The sequence below is a fragment of the Sapajus apella genome, unplaced genomic scaffold (assembly GCF_009761245.1).
Source record: "Sapajus apella isolate SASKATOON/1434 unplaced genomic scaffold, GSC_monkey_1.0 scaffold32, whole genome shotgun sequence".
NCBI classification, from domain to species: Eukaryota; Metazoa; Chordata; class Mammalia; order Primates; family Cebidae; genus Sapajus; species Sapajus apella.
Window position 1 is genome coordinate 17,661,493 of NW_022436972.1, and position 23,551 is coordinate 17,685,043.

A 23,551-nucleotide genomic window follows, 5' to 3' on the forward strand; every position below is an offset into this window, starting at 1 on the left:
GGCATTTTAAAGAAAAAACTCAGTGTGGCTAAAGCACAGTGACAAGGAAAGAATTCTACAAGATGAGACTGGGAAGTCAGTATGGGCTTTATAATTCCTGATAAGTACTTCAAGTAGAGGAGCAATGTGAATCAATCTACATTTTTAAAGAAACATTTTTGTTCTTTAAGGAGTTTGACAGTAAAGAAAGGGAACAGGGAGTTAGAAGTCTTTAGCAGTGGTCCAGACAAGAATAAGCAGATAGCTCTTAAGTTTTTTACTTGATAAGTGTTTAATAAAATGTAGAAAGACCAGGGTAGGAAAAAGAGATTTTTATTTGATTTTAGTTTGTATTTTGAGAAACTGGGTAGAGGGGAGTAGGAATCAAGAGTTCTGTTGGCTACAAGAATCTTGTCCTCTGTGAAAAGATCAGGGCTGAAAAAATAAATTTGGAAATCACTAGCATATAGAGCCCCTTAAAGGCTAAGAATGGATGATACACTAGGAGAGTTATCTCCTATCTATCTTCTCCTAGAAGAGGAGCATTCGTATACTTAATACAAAGAACTTAACATCAGACCATTAAGACTCTTAATAACTAATTTATTTTAAAATAGACAAACTATTAATTATAGAAAATAGTAACATAGCAATTTTAAATGTATAGTTTTAACCAATACAAAAAAGCAATAAAGCAATAATATCTGAAGCATTATTTAGGAAATCTCAATACACGATCTCTGAAGTTTCTAAAATTCTGGCACTAATTCTAATGTGAACTTAGTAGCAAAAGACCCAGAAATAGTAAGCCCTTGACCTAAAAACTAACTGATTTGTATAATATTCATGCAGAAATTAATGATGAAATGGAGTAAAGTTTTCTAGTGCCATTGTTATCAAGATAACTGTCAAAATAGTAAGTTTGAAACTTAATTGAACAGAAAATAAAATTTTGTTTTCTAACAAGACCAGATTTCTTTTTAAAAAGAATTCTGAGTTAGACAAAGTGATTTTCCTAAAAGCTAGCTGAAGCTACCTTAAATACCACCTATTTTAGGTTACACCATCTCTAAATAAGTTAATCACACAAGATAGTTTAAATATACGTTTAGGTGTAGGGGAGGGGAGAAGCGCCTCTTTTACTAATGCAGCTGTTTTAATTTGAAGCTTTTGCACAAAATCAGATAGAAACATTAATGCCTAACCCATAATGACCCTTGATGACTTGTAATTTTGGACTAGAAACAATGTGGCTTTAGACATGCCAGTGTTAGACCACACTGACTTAAAAAAATAAAAGATAAAATAGACAATTGCCAGTTCAAAAGATAGATGGAAGACATGTACCATTCCAGAGAAAACACAAACCTTCTCAAATTTAGGAGGGCAGAATAATTTTTGAGATGCAATTAGACAAATCTCTATGCAAAAAAAATTAAGGCTCCTATAGTTAACAGTCTGTTTATGGAGTAAAATTAATTTGTATCTTAATTCTTCAGGACCCAGAAACATTAGAAAGTGCACTTGGGATATACTGTGTTAGGGTCCTCTACACCTAAGGGCTGGCAGAACACTTCACTTTTTGAAGTACTAGATGGGTACTTTATAAATTCAGTGATCTGAATGGTATAAAAACCAAGAGTACTATCGGTAATCTTCATTTAAAAATATAAGTTGGATGAAGAAAGAATAAGTTCTTTTAAGTTCTGAGGTATGAAATCTGTGTCAGTAGTATGGTAGTATCATGTTTATACTTTGCTTCCAGCTTTTATTTAAAAGCAAAAATTTATAAAACAAGCACACAGTATATCAGATTCCAATAGTAAAATAAAATCTATTATGCAAAATTAGTAATTTTTTTCTAATTTCTAATAAAATCCATTTTAGCATAAGAGTTCAGGATAATTTGGGTGAATGGGCAGTCAATTAAATTGCATTTGGAAGATAGATAGGACATATTTTCTAAGGGTGTTCATGTTAAATTAAAAAAATAGACATATAAATTAATAAAAACGAGCAAACATCACCTGTATGCTACAAAAGAAGGCAAAGTAGTCAGACAGGCGTGGGGTATCAGGACTCCCACTCTGGGTCCATCCTTACTATCCATGAAGCAGAGCAATTTTACTTTGGAAGTAGAAACAGTTTGCTACAACTTTTTAAATGGCAGGATTTACACAAGATTTTCAATCTTGTATAAATAACAATGATTAACATTTCAAATGGCTTAGGAATCACCCAAACAATTGCATCTGCACATTTTATATCCACAAAAAGAGCTGAAGATATTAGATGCGGCCATAAACAGAACCTGGGAAAGTGATAGTCATATCCGTGAGAGACAATGAAGCCAAAGGTGTACACAGTGTCCACCAAGGTCCTGAGATCCTCATTTTTCTTCCTTGTTTGAGGTATCCATGCTGTCATTCATTTTCTGCTTTTGCATTCGTGTTCGAGTAGATGCTAGAAAAAGAATGAAGAACTGTTAACAGCACTGATGGTACTGGGTAAGGTGGCAAGTGGCTGCCATATATATTATGCTCATGTCAAATTGAGGTGCTCAGGACCTTGCAAAAGCAGTGGTCTTCAATCTAGTATTTTATAGTACTGTAGGGAGTCATAGTTAACAATAATTTATTGCAAATTTCAAAGTAGCTAGAATTGTAATGGTCCCAGTGCAAAGAAAAGATAAATGTTTGAGGTAACAGATATCCCAATAACCCTGATTTGATCATTACACATGGTGTACATGTATTAAAACATCACATGTACCCTTAAAATATGTATAACTATGATATACCAGTTTAAAAACAATAAATGAATAAAAATTTCCTCCCACCCCGCCTCCAAAAAGCAGTGGTCTCCAAATTTTTAAAAATCATTTATACCTGTGAGTAAATTTTTTCCAATCTTGTATCACAAAAATATGTATGTATGTATGAATTACAAAACACATACCCCCAGCAAACATTAAAACAAGATGAGATAAATAGAACTTCTATTTTATGTACCCCAAAAGATGATCTTGCATACTTCCAGGTATGCCCCATTTTGTAGGCTACTATTCCAGAGATGAGGTGGTTGAGGCTTGGCATATACTTCAGCAGAAGTATATGCTGCTGAAGTATATACTCAGAAGTATATACCAGAAGCTGCTGAAGTATATACCAGAAGTATATACTCAGCTGGCCCAGACTGATTCTGCCAGAGTGAGTGGTGGTATTGTTTACAAAGCTGTAGTTTTCCTTATGTTTGGAGATGCCCTGCAGGTACAGGTACTGCAAATACATCAGATTATAGCTCATTTAAAGTAGGCTTTTTTTTTTTTTTTTTTTTTTTTTTGAGATAGGCTCTTGCTCTGTTGCCTAAACTGGAGTGCAATGGCACAATCATGATAACTACAGCCTTGACCTTCTGGGCTCAATCAATCCTTCTACCTCAGCCTCTTCAGTAGCTAAGACTACAGGCTCATTCCACCACACCTGGCTCATTTTTGGAATTTTTTGTAAAGATGAGGTCTTGCTATGTTGCCTAGGCTGGTCTTGAACTCCTGGCCTCAAGCAACCTCATCTCTGATGAGGCAAGGCCTCCCTTGCCCTTCCAAAGTGCCGGTATTAGAGACATGAGCTGCTGTGCCTACCTGGGACATGGCCATGTTAAAAGCATATTATTAATTACAATATAGACGAAGCCAGAATGCTTATTTTAAATTTCTTAAAAATCCTTAACTTGATTTTAGAGGTAGGCATGAGCTCTTTATAAAGAAGCACATTTGGAAAATAAAGAAAAATAGTCAAGAGTTCTCTAACTGTCTTCCTTTTGCCCTTTCATTCTGGGCAATCCAGCATTGTAAGATGATCTTTTCTAAACGTAATTCTTTAAGAAAAGCTGAAGAGCATCAGAAAGAAATGCCTTAGCCTCAGGGGTTAAAATTCTGGCTGCTTTTTCACAATTTTGTATATGCACAAAGGTCCTGAACTTTGGCCTGGCAGAGGAAGCTCACCATCATAGCTAAGTGTGTCACTGGGAAATGTACTAACTATAGCAACTGAACTCTTCTCTAAGAAAATATACATGTTTTTACAGCTTTCAGCTCTTTTTTAAATGCATATTTGTGGGTTCCAAAATGTTTCCATATGTTTTCAAGGCCTGATTTTGGTTATAAGTCTCTTGTCTATTTTCATGTACTGAGGGGAAAAGACACAACTGTTTAAAAGTTAAAATAGGAATATATATGTAAATTGATATAAAATCCAAAAAGCAATTCATTTATACCTAGAAAATTTTGTTTTATTTAGTTTTAACTTTAAAAATAATACATAGAAAAAAAGGTTGTTTTTTTTTTAAACAAAAGCATTCTTATAAATATCTTCTATTTTCAAAGTTAGTATCTATAAAGATGTGTTAAGAGAAAGTCTCTCATTTTATTTTAGTTGGTATTGTTCTCATTGGTGTGTCCTGTGACTTAGGAATGATAATTTTAACACCTACCTATTTTCTACATGTTTGTCTTCTTTCAAAATCCCAGTTCCTTTTCCTATCAATGGATCTGGTACTAGATACTGGGAAATGTCACACTCACTACCACACCTACCTAAGACAACCCAATAGTAGTTAGTGAACGTTTACCTCTTTCCTAGTTTGCTTGCCATCTACTATTCTTTGATTAATTTTTTTCTACTCTCCAAGTAACTCTGAATAGAATTCCACTTACCCTAACATTGTATCACTCTGTATAACTTGGAAAATGACATAGTGTTCTTTATTAAAATTCTGACTTCCAGTAATGGAAACTTTTGTTTGAAATTGTTTAAGATTTGCAAATTAGGAAAGTTCAGTAATGGCAGAATCAAAGGTTATTCCTTAAATAATGGTGATGATGTTCACATATGCTAGGTTTATCAAACCTTTCCCTATCTAACACTCTTAAATAGTTCCTCTTTATATTTCTGCTAAATTATTTTCTAACTGTAGCCATCTGTGTTGAACACAGTCAAGCAATGTTTCACTTCTTCTTTTATTTTTCTTTTTTGAGACAGAGTTTCGTTCTTGTTACCCAGGCTGGAGTACAGTTGTGCAATCTTGGCTCACCACAACCTCCACCTCCCGGGTTCAAGAGATTCTTGTGCTTCAGCCTCCCGGGTAGCTGGGATTACAGGCATGTGCCACCATGCCTGGCTCATTTTTGTATTATTAGTAGAGACGGGGTTTCTCCATGTTGGTCAGGCTGGTCTCGAACTCCTGACCTCAGGTAATCCACCCGCCTCGGCCTCCCAAAGTGCTGGGATTACAGGCATGAGCCACCGCGCCCGGCCCAATGTTTCACTTCTTAGTCTTCCTGCATGAAAGATCATAGAAAGGGTAAAAGTGACCTTCACTTTGCATCATACATTTAATCCGCAAATGTCTGTAGGTAAATAATCTTAATTGAATTATATTTTAAATGTATAAACAAGCCTGCCAACTGAAGAAATTATACATTCTTTTATATAATGAAAAGACTTCTTGCAGTGTAAACAATTGTTTCTTTCATTTACACAAGGTGAAATAAGTACTTACTCATTTCTGCCAGTTTCTGCTGAAATTTGGACTCCCCTTGGAGGTGTTTACTGTAGATTAAAAAAATGAAAAGTATTTTATGTGTATTTATAAGTGAAAAATTCAAATTTCCAATAACTATGATGCTTTCGATGACTTATGTGATTACTTTAGTGAGTACCTTTTAATTTTAACATTTAAAAACCATCTAAAACATAAATGTCACAAATTTATGATGCTATATATTTTTTCAGTGGTTCTTACAAAACACAGTGGTTAATATTTTTTGAGAGTAAACGTTTTTAAATTTAATGTTAAGAATAACAAAATTGTATCAATAGCTTTGTAAAAAAAGAGCAGGTTTTAACATCAACTATCTTCACTGAATGTTGGCACACAATTTGTACGGCGTTTTTAACGTTGCACCACACTCATATCTATTCTTTGGAGCCCTTCTCACAACTTCCAAATAAACTAGGCATGAAAGAAACAGGTGTAAGTCAGGAGCAGTGCTGAGACTCTGGACTCCCCAGATGACCATCTCAGCTACTGGAAAACATTCTATAATGGTTCCTACCTTCCATCTGCTTCATCTGATCCTTCAATATCAAAGCGTAGTTTTTTCAGCGGTTTAGGAGGGTTGCTTCCTTCAGCGCTTCTTTTGAGCACACGGTCACTGTTACAAACCATCTGATTTATTTTCTGGAACTTCTCAGAAGTCTACAAATTATAGAATACTTTAAATCATTAAATGCCAGTGTGTTGTATTTAGCAACCTCAAGTTATAGTTTGAGGTGTGTCAAAAACTGGCAGAGGTAATCACTTCATTTTAATTTTCTGCTTCATTGGACCAAATAAAATATATGAAAAATGTAAAAATCAGAATAACTCCCTAATTCCATCCCCAGTTAAACACCCATTCTTTGTCAATCCTCCTGTCTTTTCCATGCAGCTCACATTCTTCCTCCAGCAACTGACTACTCTGCAAGTCCTGGTTCCTCATTTTCAGAACCCACCTATACAGGACGTTTCAGAAGTAGGCAAGTTGGAACAGCTTTCTGGAAATTTGCTTTTGACATTTTTTTTTCTTTTAGGCTATTATATAACCAGCAGAGGGAAGGTCACAAGAATTTGATAAGAGATTATGTGTTCAATGAATAATAATTTTTGATTCACTTTATGGGTATTTTGTTGACAAGTCTTATAGACTTTCTGATAGAAATTATATCTGATTTGACTGATAGAATCAAGAGTGAGGATTAGCTTCGCCAATGATGCATTATTTTCCAAAAATTTAATGAGCGAATTCTCCCAATATTAAATTCGAAACAGGTTTTGATGGCAAATCTATTTGGAGCACATATACAATTTAACAGAAACTGAATCCTGTGCTGCTATTAAATTTATAATATTTTAAATTATCAGCTTTAAGATATGGAGGTACATTCAACTTTTTCTCAATTATTTTAGAGGTTATGGCAAGCAAAAATGTTTGAAGACCACCATGTGATATCTAGCCAGCTCCAATTGTCCTTATAAGGCCCCAAAGCTCCTTTGTAAAGCCTGACAGCTGCAGCCCATCATCAACTATTGCAACATACATTTTAACACTTGGTCATTTGGCATACAAACTTTTACCTCTCCCTAGTTACTTGGGGCAGTGTGGTAGGCAGCCTCTCAGATGGCTCCCAATGACCCCACCTCCTGGTATTCACCTCCTTGTGTGATCCTCCTCCCCTTGCGTCTGGGTTAGATCTACTCTTGTCTTGCTTCTAACCAAAATAATATGCCAAAAGTAATGGACTGTCATTTCCAGAATTAGATTACAAAAAGACTGCAACCTCTATATCTTGCTCTTTATTTCCCAGCCTCCCTCAGAGTCCCTGCTCTGGGCAAAGCAAGCCGCCATGTTGTAAGCAGCAAGTAGCACCATGGAGGGGCCCAAGGGCAAGAAACCAATAGAGGGGTCAGTACCCATACAGGATCAGCCAACAGCCATTTGAATAAGTCTGCTAGTGAATGCTCCTCCAGTGGAGCCTTGAGGTGACTGCAGGCCCAGCTGACACCTTGATCACAGACTTTGGAGAAACTCTGGTCCAGCTAAGTCATGCCTAGATTACTAACCCACAGAAATGGAGATAATAAATGTTTAAGTCACTAAGTTTGGGGGTAATGCATTATGTAACAATACATAATATAGGCAGTCTTCCCATTCCTATAAGCATATAAGCTCTTGGCCAGCTGCAGTGGCTCATGCCTGTAATCCCAGCATTTTGGGAGGCTGAAGCGGGAGGATCACCTGAGGCTGGGAGTTCGAGACCAGGCTTACCAACATGGAGAAACCCCGTCTCTACTAAAAACTAAAAAAAAATTAGCCAGGTGTGGTGGGGCATGCCTGTTATCCCAACTACTCGGGAGGCTGAGGCAGGAGAATCCCTTGAACCCAGGAGGTGGAGGCTGCAGTAGCCGAGACTGGCCACTACACTCTAGCCTGGGCAACAAAAGTGAAACTCCGTCTCAATTAAAAAAAAAAAAAAAAAGAATATAAGCTCTCTGGCTAGGTGCACTGGCTCACGTCTGTAATCCCAGCTCTTTTTGGGAGACTGAGGCAGGGGATTGTTGAAGCCAGGAGTTCAAGACCAATCTGGGCAACAAAGCAAGACTCTGTCTCTACAAAAAATTAAAAAAAATAGCTGGACATGATGGTGCATGCCTGTAGTTCTGGCAACTTGGCAGGCTAAGGAGAGAGGATTACTTGAGCCCAAAAGTTTGAGGTTATAATGAGTAGGTGACAGAGTAAGACACTGTCTCTAAAAATAAAAATTAAAAAAAATAAAAAATATGCTCTCAGGAAGTGTGGAGATGGTGCAACGCAACATATTAATAGTAATGCGTACTGAATCTGAGACTGCTGAATTAGTGACTTTAATGGAAGGTCAACTAGAGTCGAGGATTTGCAGCCTAGAATAAATATTTCAAAGCAAAGCTTTCCCTTGGATCTCTTAGAATGAAGCCCTGCCACTTTCATTGAGTCAGGGTCTCATGTAACCAATTCCTAATCAGTGTACCAGAAAAAGAATATCCTAGAAGTCCGAGAAGTCTGAGAGGAAGGACAAACAAAAAGTGTATATGTATGGAAAGAGAAGACAGGCAGGGACAGGCTGGTGACATTTGGATATAGGGCTTACATTTTGGAGTATCTCATTTCAAATCATTCTCATAATGAGTGATTTCAAAACTGTTTTATAAACATTTCTATGAGGTTATGTACATACATACATAGTATCGTAGGAAGATATTTGGTTCCTGGAACAGAGTTCCTAGAACCTTTGAAATTTCCTAAGTGATAAGGGTGATAGGACCATCTTTTGTTCTAATGAGGTGACACTTGGTGGGCCTCTAGCTAATCAGGATGAGAGCTGGTTGCCAGAAAGGCCAAGCCTTGAGTAGAAGCTTGGAACTTTTAGCCCCACCCTCTAGCCAGGGAGCGGAGGGGGTTGGAGATTGAGTTAATCGGTTATGCCTACATAATGAAACCCCCATAAAAACCTGTCAACAAGGTTGGGAGACTTTTGTAGTTGGTAAACATGTCCAAGTGCTGCGAAGGTGGTGCACCTCAACTCCCTGGGACAGAAGCTCCTGTACTAGGGATTATTCTGGACCTCACCCTATATAATACCTCTCCATTGGGCTGTTCATTTGCATTTTTTTATAATGAACTGATAACAATAAGTAAAAATTTTTCCAGAGTTTTGTGACTAATTCTGGCACATGATCAAACCTAAGGAAGAGACACATGGAAATCCCCTAACTTTGTATCCAAGTCAGATGTAAGTGTGGTGTAGCCTGGGAACCTGACAGTTGTGACTGGTGTCTGCAGTGAGACCAGTTTTGTGGGACTGAGCCCTTGAACCTGTGGAGTCTGATGCTGCCTCTGGGTAATTAGTGTCAGAAATAAATTAAATTGTAGAACACCAGAGAGTTGAAGAATATATTTGTGTGAGAAAAAAAAAAATCTCACATATTGGGTGATAGAAGTGTTGTGAGCAAAAACAGCTCACATATATATGCATGTATACACACAAATGTATATACGTGTATTATATAATCTCAAAGGAACATTTAGAAAAGTTTTGAAGTTCACTAATTAGGAGTATAATTGGAGATTAAACTTGATTTTAAAGTAAATCTGAGATATGTATATATCTCATAAAATTCTATGCAATATGCCTGAGTGAGGTGTTTGAATAATTGCATTTGCAAATCCAAATCATAGAAAACTTTAATTACTTTTATACTTACAATGCATACTATTATATTTCATAGAAATAAAATACTCACCCCAAATGATTCACCAATTGATACTAAGATTCTGTCAAGTTAAGATGGAATACCAATTAGTAATAAAAATCATATACAATTTTGCAGAGATGAGCGTAGATACATCATTCTGAACTATCAGGAATTCCAAGTGAAAGGTTACCTCTACCCTAGAACCACTGACAAACTATATTCATTTGGGGATTATTCTAACAGTGCCCATTTAATCATATACTCACCTGGTCTCTTAGTTTTAAAGCAAAAACCATAGGTCTGCAAGAACATATTTTGCCATTGCCCATATTTAAGGAGGGCAAAGGAAAGTTTCAAGTTTACCCCTACTTAGTTCTTCATAAATCAATGGGTAAGTTATCAAATTTTTCATATTTTCTCATTTAAAATTCAGGTTATATTTGGCAAAAACTTAGAATATTAAGTAATAATCAGAATTCTAATTAGCATCTATATTGGTATAGTAAAGGCTAGTTATCATATATCAAATATATAGTCAGAAATCTTTATTAGTCTGTCTTTATTTGAACCATATAATTTATGTTCTTGATAATAAAGCTGAAGAACATCATTAGCCTGACATGACTCAATAAAGGTTTGAAAACGTGAACATGGAACTAGTACATATAGAGTTTTTTGTTCTCCAATTCCTCGATGAGTGGTCATCATTCTAAATATAATGCTCTCCTAATGCCTGACCAATGATTTATTAGTTAGGATGTTCAGAATATGACTTTTTTGCTAAAGAATACCAACACAAAATTGATTTCACTAAGGATCAGGAAGTAGCCATCATTATCACCATAATATGAATTAATAACCACTATTAAAAAACTACCTAAGTATACATTTTCATATAGTGGCATGGGACTGTGTAAATTTTCTTTTTTCTTTTCTTTTTTTTTTTTTTTTTGTTTAAAGACGGGGTTTCACCATGTTGATCAGGCTGGTCTTGAATTCACAACCTCAGGTGATCCGCCCACCTTGGCCTCCAAAGTGCTTGGATTACAGGTGTGAGCCACCACGCCCGGCCTGTAAATTTTCTTAAATAGACATAATGTGGCATCTTAGCAACTTGGAACAAGTAGAAGGAGTCAGTACACAGATATCCAACTATAAGAACACCAAATAAATAAAGGATGATATAGAGGCACATGAGAGCATTTGTATCATATTGCCAATTATTTATTACTTCATATTTTTCTGTAGAGTTTGCAATTTTTATCATGAGTATGTACTACTTAAATAATTAAATATACCATGCAAATATTTTCTAAAAGGCTAATATATCTCCCTTTTCTTGTCCATTAGGGACAACCATATGGGCTGACAATTTCTGAGATGAGACTACATTAACTATACTAGCTAATCTGCCTCCTACTTTACACAAATAAAGTCAGTTTCAAATAGCCCATGATAATATATAATTAGTCAATTGAAGCACTTCAAAGCCAGAGAGCACTTGTGGTTGGATGGGAAGATAATATAATGATTTATAGTTGCACACAACCTTTCATCTGAGAATTTAAAACAGCTTCATACTCATCATTTTGCTGATCCACAGCACCCCTATGTAGTAGAGATAGAGACCTGCCCAAGGTAAGGTGGTAAAGAGGCTGCCAGCAGGATTAGGAATGGACCTCTAAAGACTTAATTGACAGTAATCTACATTTAATATAACCAGCAGAATGAACAAAATCCACAGGAAGCAAAATTCATAGGACATCCAATAAACTACAAACTAAAAGTACTCAACCTAAAGTAACCTGCTTTGTTTAGCAGATTGATTACTTACAAAAATATTAAAGTGTTTTGAAACATATAACCAAACTGGTTCAAAAATTGTTTACAAAAGAAGATAGCCCTAGCAGTCAGGAAATCTGATAACTAAATTTGTAAACCCATCCAAGTAAATAGATTTTCTTTCCCCCTAGATTCTCATTATGTTACTTAAATAAACAAATAGACTCAAGAGTCTAGCTTATTTGAAATGAAGAAAGCTTTATATTTTTATTCTTGGATCAAAATTATCCCCCTTTCATTCTTTACTACTTCCCTAAAGAGAAAATGCACACACCTTGTTCCTGGAGTCATTTTTGTTGGTGTTGGCAGACCTTCCGAAATTTTATATGGACTCTTCAGGGGTGATATATAGATATTCCCTCCAGGAATCCGTAAGGGTGAACTAGGAAACTTGTAAGGGCTTCGAGGAATGTGAGGTATTGGTGACAAGGTGGGGGGCTGGAGCAAAAACAAAAAAAGTAGTATCGTTTATTTAATGTTTTAATGGGACCCATTACTTTATAATTAGATTTTTCCAATCAAAGGATACTTTTGACTTACCCTGGTGGAAGCATATTGCAAAATATTTGTTTTCAGTCTCTGCATGAAGACTGAGTTATAGAATACTATAATAGAATCATACTCCTCTTCTTTGATCAAAACACGTTTGAAAGTCTAAGGAAGAAGAGTAAAAAAAAAAAAAAAGTAAAATTCACTTGTTAAATTAATTTTAAAATTTCTACCTTTAGATTTTCTTTCCTAAAAGTTTGTAAAACTTTTTGACTGGTAAGAAGCACATATTATAAGGAAAAAATAATATAAAATGCCTTCTTAGGCTTGGATTATAGCTGCTCTACTAGAAGCAAAATGTCATAGGATGATTGAGAGAAACAGCCAGGCAGCAGATGGAATAGCTGGCCATCCAAGAAGAGAGGAGTAGACAGGCTGGTAGAATGGAAAGCATTATGGGACTCAAAGGGCCAGAACTAAGTGAAAGCCAGTGATATTATCCATTAATATTTAGACTATGTCCTCTGGCCTGTACCTCCCTGTATCCTCCCATTCTATAAGGGTTTAAATATGCATTACTCAATTGCAGGAAGTAGACACTTAGTAAAAGCACTATATTTTAGTGTTAGATTTCACTCAAATTTTAGTTAGGTAAAAACACAGAGGTTATATCAGATGCCTCTGACACATTATACACTTAAATGATTGAATTTAAAATAACTTCAAACATACAAACAAAAATGACTTGGTTTGTATTACTTTTGAAAACTCTAATAATAAATGGGAAACATATCCCACAACTCACTTTCCACAGAACAGTATGAAACGCGTCATACCAAGTATATTTTACTACTCCTATTTCTCTAAAGGGAAGGTAAACCGGAAACACAAAATATGTTTATACTGAACATTTTTATTATTTCTTTGCAAGGCTGCATTCATGCTGACTTTTCCTATAAAGTAATAAAAATAAAAGATCGTCTAATGTACTATGACTCATGCCAGGTTTATTATAAATACTTGCTTATTACACAAAGTATTACTTATTAAATTTATAAAAAACCATGAATATGGATAATTTCATAATTTGTCTTATCTTTCCAATTCCATTTAAGCATTTAAGTTACAAATAAATAATATAAAAGTCTTTATTTGTAAATTTACATAATAAGGTCAGAATATATGAGACTGTTAATGAATAAAATTATCTTTATTACAGATATGGATTTATCAAATAAACTTACTATGGAAAATCACCTACCTCCTGAACAGCATGAGGAAGATCTTTGTATGCTGTTACAATGATTTTGAATTTAAGGTCTATATTCTTCACTTTGCATATGCCATACATGGAACACATCATAATCTAGTAAATAAATATGATGTAAAAGTAGTCAGAATTTTATTATGTGGTTTTGTTCTAAAAAAAAAAAAACACTGTTTTCTTTTGGCCTCAAAAAGGAAAAGTTTAATTTCCTACATAGTTATCTCTTTCTATACTGAGTTCAGTTTGAAAGTCTACATGAAGTGTTTAACCCAAAGTGTGTTTAAAGAACAAAATGCAAATGACCAAGGCTCAATTATTTAGAACTGATCACCTGGTTTGTCAATTACCCTAACTTTGGCTCCTGTCCCTTAAATGTTTCCCAGAAAAGTTGAAACTAGAATCAGTTAATTTTGCATAACTAGCACATAAAAAATCCAGGTGTGAAAATGTTTCAAACTAGCAGATAAAATAATATTGAGCCTACTTGGTGGTGGTGGTGAGGGTACGGTGACTGGAAGGGCATGTAAGAGAGTCTTATGTGTTGTTGACAATGCTTTGTTTCTTGATCTGGATGTTGGTTATATAATTAAGTTAGTTGATGAATTTTCATTAGAATGTATCCTTTTGAGATGCAGGTTTTTATATATATGTATTACATTTCAATAGAAGATATTTAAAAATGATTCCCTGTGACTTTAAATGTCAGACTTTATTTGTATGAACTTTATAGACTAATTTAAGTACTCATTACTTCTGCAACATTCTTGCTCTCATCTACTATTGGCAAGAATGCCAAAAATCATCTTTTGCTTGGCATCCTACCAGCCAAGTGTAGCCAGGGTAGTCCTGGCATAAGAATAGCTTATGTAGATCAGTGAAACAAAATTGAGAGTCCAGAAATAAATATTTATATATTTACAGTCAACTGATTTTTTGACAACTGTCAATGACGAGAGAAAAAAAACCTTTTCAACAAATGGTGCTGGAACAACAAGCTATTCACAAACAAGGGAATGAAGCGAGACTCCTACCTCAACTATATTAAAAAATTAGGTCAAAATGGAGCAAATCCTAAATGTAAGAACTAAAACTATAAACCTTTTGGAGGAAAACAGGAATAAATCTTAAAAACTTCAGATTTGAGCTGGGTGTGGTGGTTTACACCTATAATCCCAGCACTTTGGAGGGCCGAGGCAGGCTGATCACAAGGTCAGGTGGTGACCACCTGACCAACATGGAGAAACCCCGTTTCTATTAAAAATACAAAAATTAGCCAGATGTGGTGTCGTGCGCCTGTAATCCCAGCTACCTGGGAGGCTGAGGCAGGAGAATCACTTGAACCCTGGAGGTGGAGGTTGCAGTGAGCCAAGATTGTGCCACTGCACTCTAGCCAGGGTAACAGAGCAAGACTCCCATCTCAAAAAAAAAAAAAAAGGCAAAGGATCTGAATAGACATTTCTCTAAAGAAGATATACACATGGCCAGTAAACACATGAAAAGGTGCTCACCATCATTAGCCATCAGAGAAATGCAAATCAAAAGCACACTGAGGTTCCATTTTATACACACTAGGATGGCTATGATTAAAAAAAAAAACACAGATTAAAAAGTTGGTGAGGATATAGAGAAATTGGAACCTCATACATTATTGGTAGGGATGTAAAATGGTATAGCCACTTTGGAAAATGATCTGGGCATTCCTCAAAAAGTTAACATAGAGCTATCATATGACCTACCAATTCTACCCCTAGGTATGTACCCAGGAGAAATGAAAACATGTACATGAATGTTCACAGTAACATTATTCATCATAGTCAAAAAGTGAAAACAACCCAAATGTTCATCACTTTATGAATGATAAGCATAATATGGTATATCCATACAATGGAATATTATCCAGCAATAAAAAGGAATGAAGTACTGATATAAGCTACAATACAGATGAACCTTGAAAACATTATGCTAAATGAAAGAAGCTATACACGAAAGTTCACATATTATATAATTCCATGTATATGAAATGTCTAGAAGAGGCAAGTCTATAGAGAAAAAATAGATTAGTATTACCTTGGGCTGAGGGGGTAGGGGAATAGGGGTGACTGCTTAAGGGTATGGAGTTTCTTTCTGGTGTGATACAAATTCTAAAATTGTTTGTGGTAATGGTTGTACAACTCCGTGAATACACTAAAAACCACTGAACTGTACGTTTTAAATTTGTGGTTTTTATGGTGTGTGAATTATGTCAATAAAGTTATTAAGTATATATGTAGAGATTTTTTTTTAATTAAAAAAATTTGTTTTGAGACAGAGTCTTGCTCTGTTACCCAGGCTGGAGCACAGTGGTGTGATCTCAGCTCACTGCAACCTCCATCTCCTGGGCTCAAGTAATCCTCCCACTTCAGCCTGCCAAGTGGCTGAGACCACAGGTGCAAGTCACCACATCTAGCTAATTTTTTAATTTTTTGAAGAGACTGAGTTTTGCTAGGTTGCACAGGCTGGTCTCAAACTCCTGAGCTCAAGAGTTCTGCCCACCTTGGCCTCCCAAAGTGCTAAGATTATAAGCATGAGCCATTGCACCCAGTCAAAAGCATATTGTTCTTATTAACTTATTTTATAAAGAAAAACGAAGATATGAAAGATCATTCTCTCACTGTAAACTAATTTACTTCATTCATTCATTCTTTCAATAGGTATTGTTATAAATCAACCGATTCTTAAGTCTCATGTTTTCACACTAAAATGAAATCTAGCTCACAGAAAAAGCCTATGATAAAAAGGTTCTTCAGTTAATTTCTTTACAGGTAAGATATTTTGTGTCATTAAGTAAGTAGTTACTGAAACATACTCTTGAGTGCTAAAGCTTTAATTTGTAAGAACTACAACAAAAATGTAAATGGTAGCCAAAAAGTGAATATATGTTAAGCATAATAAATTGATCTAGCTTCTCATTTGAATCTAATACTTTCTTAAGAAATCAGTTAACAAGGCTGGGTGAGGTGGCTCAAGCCTGTAATCTCAGCACTTTGAGAGATGTAGGCAGATGGATCACCTGAGGTCAGAAGTTTGAGACCAGCCTGGCCAACATGGTGAAAACCCATCTTTACTAAAATACAAAAATTAGCCAGGCGTGGTGGTGCACGCCTGTAATCCCAGCTGCTTGGGAAGCTGAGGCAGGAGAATCACTTGAACACAGGAGGCGGAGATTGCAGTGAGCCGAGATCACGCCACTGCACTCCAGCCTGGGCAACAGAGTGAGACTCCATCTCAAAACAAAACAAAACAAAAAATAAATCAGTTAACAAGTAAGTAGGGAGGAGAGAAGGTGAAGTGCTTGATTTTCTTACTTGGTCCAAATGCCTGTCTCTCATGAGTTCATACTCATTCTGCAGCGTGTGCTGGAAAAGGGTCCAGATGATGTGTTCTAGTTCTGGGTGCTCAGACAGAAGGCGTTCACACAGCGTATTTAGCCGGAGATACGCTAGCCGATACACTGTGGAGATAAGAAGAGTTAGTCATTTTTACTGCTCATTTTGAATTACCAGTAGATTTTTTTCAAATCATAAAACTGCTCTAATTATAATGCTGTTAAGTAGCGTTTTAAAAGAAACTTCATTTTACCACTCTTCTTTTTTCCCCCCAGAGAAATATGTTTACTGGTTTATTATGAAGGATAGTACAAGGGATAGAGATGAAGGAAAGCAGAAGGGGCATGGAATTTCCGTGCGCTCCCCAGGCACGCTATTCTCCAGGAACCTCCAGTTGGGCAGATACGTATTCAGAAAGCTCCCGGAACCAAGTCCTTTTGGGTTTTTATGGAGGCTTCATTATGTAGGTATGAGTTTTTTAAAAAATAGGTTTCCAGGGGAACAGGTAGTGTTTGGTTACATGAATAAGTTCTTTGGTGGTGATGTTTAAGATTTTTCTACCACTATTTTCCTGAAAAATAATTGATTCCTTGTATTAGCACAGTTCTAGGTACATAGAAGGCAGAGTGATACTTGCTGAATCAACTATTATGGCATGAAATTGGGGCAGAAGTGGGAAGTAGTGGAGGAAAGGTCATGAGACACTGTAAAATTAGACAAACCCAATAGGGTTTGTTTCGGTTCCATTAACAATCACTCACCATTGGTCATTCCCACTATTAATATTCAAGAGGAACAATCATTTTTTTAAATTATAGAATTGCCAGTATCTATTACTTTTTCTAATCCTAAAAAAATTAAGCCACACATTTCTCTATAAAATACCAATGGAGCATAGTCTGTTGAAAAATGGTAAACTTGTAGGTTACCTAAATGTAAAATGACTGCAGTATGAAATTTATTTGGTCTTAAAAAATACTACTGAAAATGCAAATTTGGCAAAAAGCAATCCATAACATTGAATTTTCATTCACCTACTTTAAATATTATATAAAGACTCTTTATATGTCTTTCAATGACTTGCATAGGTAATTTGAAATTTTTAAAGCTAACAATTTATCTCAGTGGTCTTAAGCTTTAGCATACATCAGACTTAGCTGGAGGGTTGTTAAAACAAGGTTTTGGGGGCCCTATCTTAGAGTTTCTGATTGAGTGGGTCTAGGTTGGGGCCACAGAATTCTCATTTCTACAATTTCCAGGTGATGAGAATTCTGCTGGTTGGAAACAACACTTTGAAAACCACTGCTCTAACCTAAGGACGATATCTTATACTATGCCTGTAAAGCTCAGCATAATTCTTACTAGACTAAAATCAGGAAAGAGATTATCATAGAGGACCATGACCTGTTATTGTCCCTGGTGCCAGCTGTGGAAAATGTTTGTGTTGCACCTGGTCCAGCTGTAGCCTCACATAGAGCCGGCACCTGTGCCAGCACCTGGAGCTGCCTGTCCTGCTGCAGCAGCCAGCATTTCTGACTGTGTGCAGTGGCTGGGCCCCATGCTTGCTCACACACCCCTCTCCATTCCACGTCTGACTTGTTCCTGGCAGGCATAGGACCAAGGCCGGTAGTGTGAGCCGAGTGCAGTCTGTCAGGCCAAGTGGGTGAAATGAGCCCAGTGGGCCCAAGCAAAACTCGGTCAAAGGTGCCACCAGCCACAGAGGTTTCCAGCCAGAAAAACGACTCTGAATAGTCAGGAAAGATCCTGCAACATTATCATTTCCATTTTATAGATGAGGGAACTGAGCCACAGAGATATTAAGTGACTTGTCCAGTGATGTACCTAGAAAGTAGAAGAAACCTTCTTTGAACCCAGTCAGCCTAGTTTCAGAGTCCATGTTCTTGAAAATAATCATCTACTAACCTTTTTTATAAAACAGTGAAAGAGAGGTAGATTTCAATGGCTTCTGGGTCTGGAAGGCTGAGGTTGCTTGTGTCTCTGCATTTGCAGTAGAATTTACACGTGTAGCTGAACCTTTTTTCTTTGGGGATCTTACAGGAGAAAGATACCTAGATATATTCAAAGGAAAAAGTCTTCATTTGAAGTTGGCTAAGAATCACAGACTATACACACATTTCAAGGTTGTACACCCAGATACATCTTGTCTATTTAATTGGTTATTCTAAATGAAATTCACTGAGCAGACTATTTAAATGCAAGCTGAGAAAGATATATTAACAGGAAAACTGCTTGTCATCATCATATCTAACTCTATTTTAACAAATGGCTTTTCCTGGGGATTATTACCTTATTATCTATAATGTTCAATTTTAATAATTATAGTGGGATTGAGACCATAAGATGATTCCAGCTTAAAAAACAATTTATTGATATTAAATAGTGTTATCATGTTTTTGTGATTCTCCTCCTAAAAATTTTTTTAGTGATAACTATGGTTCATATCTAAGATTTCAGTTAATACACACAGATTTACACACACTTAAATTACACAGTATGGAATTCTATAATTTAATACTTCAAATAACATTATTCAGATTTATACCTGTATACTAAATATATATGGCACAACTCAAGGCAAGGCTTTTAGCAAATATTATCACTCTGTGCTGTCCCCTATTTAACAGAATAATCTAGATCTACTTTCTAATTTTCTTTTGGTAGCTGGCAAATAAACTTATTTTTAAAGACATAAACTTTAAGAACAAAGAGAACAGGAGGTGGAATTTGTAACTTACTATGGATGTTTCTACAACTGTAGTAACTAGTACACTAAGTAAAGCAACTCATTATCACAATGATTTTAGAAGGACCAGTGTCTGGTCTACTATACACTTTGGATTTTCATTCAGTTCACTAACCAACAGTATCATAAACTGGCTTAACTCAGGCAAAAGTTAGTCTCTGAAGTTCCAGGTGTAAATATCCAATTACCTACCGGATATAACTACTTGCATCTCAGACTTAATAAGAACAAAGAAGAGCCCTTGATTTCCTTTCCTATCTCAAAAAATAGCTCCACATTACATCTAGTGTCCTAAGACAAAAATCTAGGAGTTATTTTTAATTTCTAAATTTTCCAAATTCCTGAAATCCAACATAAAACCAATGTAAAACCTATTAATTTATCTCTATACACACCCCAGATCTCTCAATTTCTACTTCCAATGCCATACCTTAGACCAAGTCACCTACATCCCTCATCTGAAATACAGAAATAGTCCCCAAACTGGTCTCCTCACTTTCTGCCTTGCCTTGTCCCTTTTCTCCAAACCCACCTTTACTGCAGATAGCAGTCAGAGAGTGGACCTTTAAAAATACAAATTATAGAAAGCTGCATTCCTGTTTAAATGGTTTCCCACTACCCTTACAGAATCCAAACTCCTTACTATGGCCTGTGGGAACCTACAAGATCTACCCCAACTTAGCTCTTCAATCTCATCTTGCGCCATTCTCCTCTTCCAATACCCCAGCCACACTAGGATTTCTTTCTTTCTGTTCCTAAATCCAACTAAGTTTGATCCGCCTTAGAGCCACTGCACTTGGTGTTTGCTCTGCCTGGAATGCACATCATGCAGATTTTTGCCTGGCCAGCATCAGCTTGCATTTCAGGTGTCAGGTCAAAATATCACTTCATTGGAGAGAGGAAAGTGCCACTAAGCATTCTATCAGCCTCTCAGTTTGTCTTTCACATCACTCTGTTTATTTCCTTGAGAGCACTTATTATACTCTAAAATCATCTTACATCTTGGTTTACTTGTTCACTGCCTGTGTTCCTCCTCCAGAATGTAAGCTCTATGAGGGGAAGGACCCAGACCATCTAACTTTTGTACTCTCAGTGCGTATACCACTTCCTGGCAGTTAAAATTCAATAAGATGACTGCATGTTGAATTTAAAAAAAAAAATGCTTAATTTATTTATATAAAGTATTACCTAGGAAATAAATGTATACATGAAGGCAGAGTCTCCATATGCCAGAAACACTTTGAGTACAAGTTAGCATGAAAATGACATCTCTGGAAAATGACCCCTGCACTAATACAGAATACTGTAATGTCAATTCCTACACGGAATTAAACAGAAACAAAACAGTAGGCACATTTCTGTGACAGGCAAGGTAGCTAGAGTGATTAAAAGCCTGGGCTTTGGGATTAGACAGCTTGGGTTTGATTTCTGTTGAGTTTAGGCAAGTTATCTTATTTCTCTAATTCCTGTTTTATAGATAACAGGCTGACAGCAGCATCTACTACCTTATAGGGCTGTTATGAAGATTAAATGAAAAAATAAATCTTAAGTACTTAGGCTACTGCCAAGCACATAGTTAGCTATTGCTTTTGTGAAAGGAAAATAAACACTTGGGACCCCAATTCACTATGCCAAAAGGAAAAAATTAAGCTGAAAGCTGAGTCATGCAAAAAACTGCCTTTCCCTTTGTTCCCACACAGATAAATACAGATACAAGGTTAAATACTTCCACAGATAGCTACTCTATGTTCACCTTATGTGAAGTGTTGACTTACTCAGCATAAGATGGATATATAATTGACTATTTCTCTATCTGCTCCTTTTCTCTTGCAACATGTAGATTACCATATCCTTTTTCTTTCTCCTCCAGACTATTTTTCCCATTTAAATACTGGAGCCCTCAAAATCATCATTGGAGAAAGGCCCAGATCTCTCTCCTGGGCATATTCTTAACCATGGCAAAGTAAGCTTATACACTGATTGAGACCTGTTTCAGATACTTTTTGGTTTACATTTTCTTTTCCCATCACCATCATCACACACTAATCAACTGTGTGTAAGTCCATGTCTCAAACTTCTCCCTATACTTATTCTATGCTTCACTCCAAATGGACTGACCTGCACACTCTGAAAACTGTTTTCTGCTTCCTTTGATACTTTTGAGCTCATGTCATTCTGACTCTTGGAACACACTCCTCTGGCTCCTCTATTCTCTCCAGTTTCCATGTTGAAATCCTATTCCACCTAAACTGCCAACTCTGCCATGAAAACTGCTCTCATTATGCAAATCCTAGGTGATTCAGTAGCGCTCTGTACTCTTTTATATGACTTTATTTCGGTTATGTATCTTACATTACTAATTTCTTAAAACTAGCAACAATGTCTTATTCAAAATTCTATTCACTATAGTTTCTTTATAGAACCTTACATTACACTTATGCTTAAAATCTATTTGCAGTTTGAACAGAAAACATAATATTTTACTTACATATCTGCTGCAGTGTGATTATTCTGGAGAGGAACATTAAGAGGACAAGCAGATTCAAGGTGATCAGTTGGTCCTTCTCGGTCCTTTGATTGTTTAATAAGATCAAATAAAGGTGAATCCTATATGAAACATGATGAAATTAAAACCACATAAACAAGCATAATTTTCCAAGGTACATATCAAAATCATGTGGTTTGACATGATCAGCACTATGAATTTTAGGCACAACTGACAGTGGCAATTTAAAAGTCAAAATGCAAGAGATCGAGACCATCCTGGTCAACATGGTGAAACCCCATCTCTACTAAAAATACAAAACATTAGCTGGGCATGGTGGCGCGTGCCTGTAATCCCAGCAACTCAGGAGGCTGAGGCAGGAGAATTGCCTGAACCCAGGAGGCGGAGGTTGCGGTGAGCCGAGATCGCGCCATTGCACTCCAGCCTGGGTAACATGAGTGAAACTCGGTCTCAAAAAAAATAAAAAATAAAAAATAAAAGTCAAAATGAAATATTTTTCTCCACTTTGAAATTCCCAATTGCCAATTTTTGTACTTCACACAAAAAAAGGAGTAGAAAAATGTGTAACCTTCGATGTTTATATTAGAAAATAAGTTAGAAGTTGGGGGAAAGACAGAAAAAAAAAAAAAACAAAGAAAGTAGAAAGAAAGAAATGAAGATATGGGCAGAATTTAGTGAAACTGAAAACAAAGATAAAACGGTTTAGTCAACAAAACTAAAAATTGGTTCTTTGAAACAACAAATAAAATTAAACAAATCTCCAGTCAGATTTATCAAGATAAAGAAAAGAGATAGATAGGCAGTATTAGGAATGTAAAATGGGACATAATCACAAAGATTAAAAAGACAATAGGGAATTACTATGAATAATTTTATATCAATAAATTGGAAAACTTATACCAAGTGGAAAATTCCTACAAACAAATTACCAAAACTCAATAAAAAATAAATAAAACAATGTAAATAGTCCTATAACCATTAAATAATTAGAATCAATAATTTAAAGTCTTCTCATAAAGAAAACATCAGGTTCATTTGGTTTTACCAGTAAATTCTACCAAACATTCAAGCGAGAGATAATTCCACTTTTATTCAGATTCTTCCTAGAATGGAAAAAGTAGAAATATTCCTCATCTCATTTTATGAAGCTAGTACAATATTGATACTAAAACCAGTTCAAAGAGCAAACAAACCCCAAAGCTAGCAAAAGGCAAGAAATAACGAAGATCAGGGAAGAACTGAAGGAGACAGAGATACAAAAAACCCTTCCAAAAAAAAAAAAAATCAATGAATCCAGGAGCTGATTTTTTGAAAAAAATTAATAAAACAGACCACTACCTAGACCAATAAAGATGGAAAGAGAGAATAATCAAATGAACGCAGTCAAATTATAAGGGCGATATCACCCTTACCTCACAGAAATATATACACATAAACTAAAAAATCTAGAAGAAATGAATAAGTTCCTGGATATATATATATAATACTGTCCCAAGACTGAACAAATA

At 35.9% G+C, this 23,551-nt stretch overlaps 1 protein-coding gene across 2 annotated transcripts in view; it reads right to left on the reverse strand.

Moving 5' to 3' along the window:
- Positions 1-561: 561 nt before the first annotated feature.
- The window catches only part of RB1 (RB transcriptional corepressor 1), a 165,947-nt gene continuing 142,957 nt past the window's right edge, over positions 562-23,551 (reverse strand). The window contains exons 18-27 of one of the 2 annotated variants that reach the window (XM_032294665.1): positions 22,026-22,144; positions 18,697-18,842; positions 16,753-16,898; positions 13,403-13,507; positions 12,193-12,306; positions 11,927-12,090; positions 9,859-9,889; positions 6,095-6,237; positions 5,539-5,588; positions 562-2,442 (exon numbers count right to left, since the gene is read on the reverse strand). In XM_032294665.1, coding sequence (XP_032150556.1) covers positions 2,369-2,442; positions 5,539-5,588; positions 6,095-6,237; positions 9,859-9,889; positions 11,927-12,090; positions 12,193-12,306; positions 13,403-13,507; positions 16,753-16,898; positions 18,697-18,842; positions 22,026-22,144 — 1,092 coding nt within the window. In that variant the 3' untranslated portion in view covers positions 562-2,368. The remainder of the gene's footprint in view (positions 2,443-5,538; positions 5,589-6,094; positions 6,238-9,858; positions 9,890-11,926; positions 12,091-12,192; positions 12,307-13,402; positions 13,508-16,752; positions 16,899-18,696; positions 18,843-22,025; positions 22,145-23,551) is intronic. The other variant, XM_032294666.1, reaches the window with a different exon arrangement.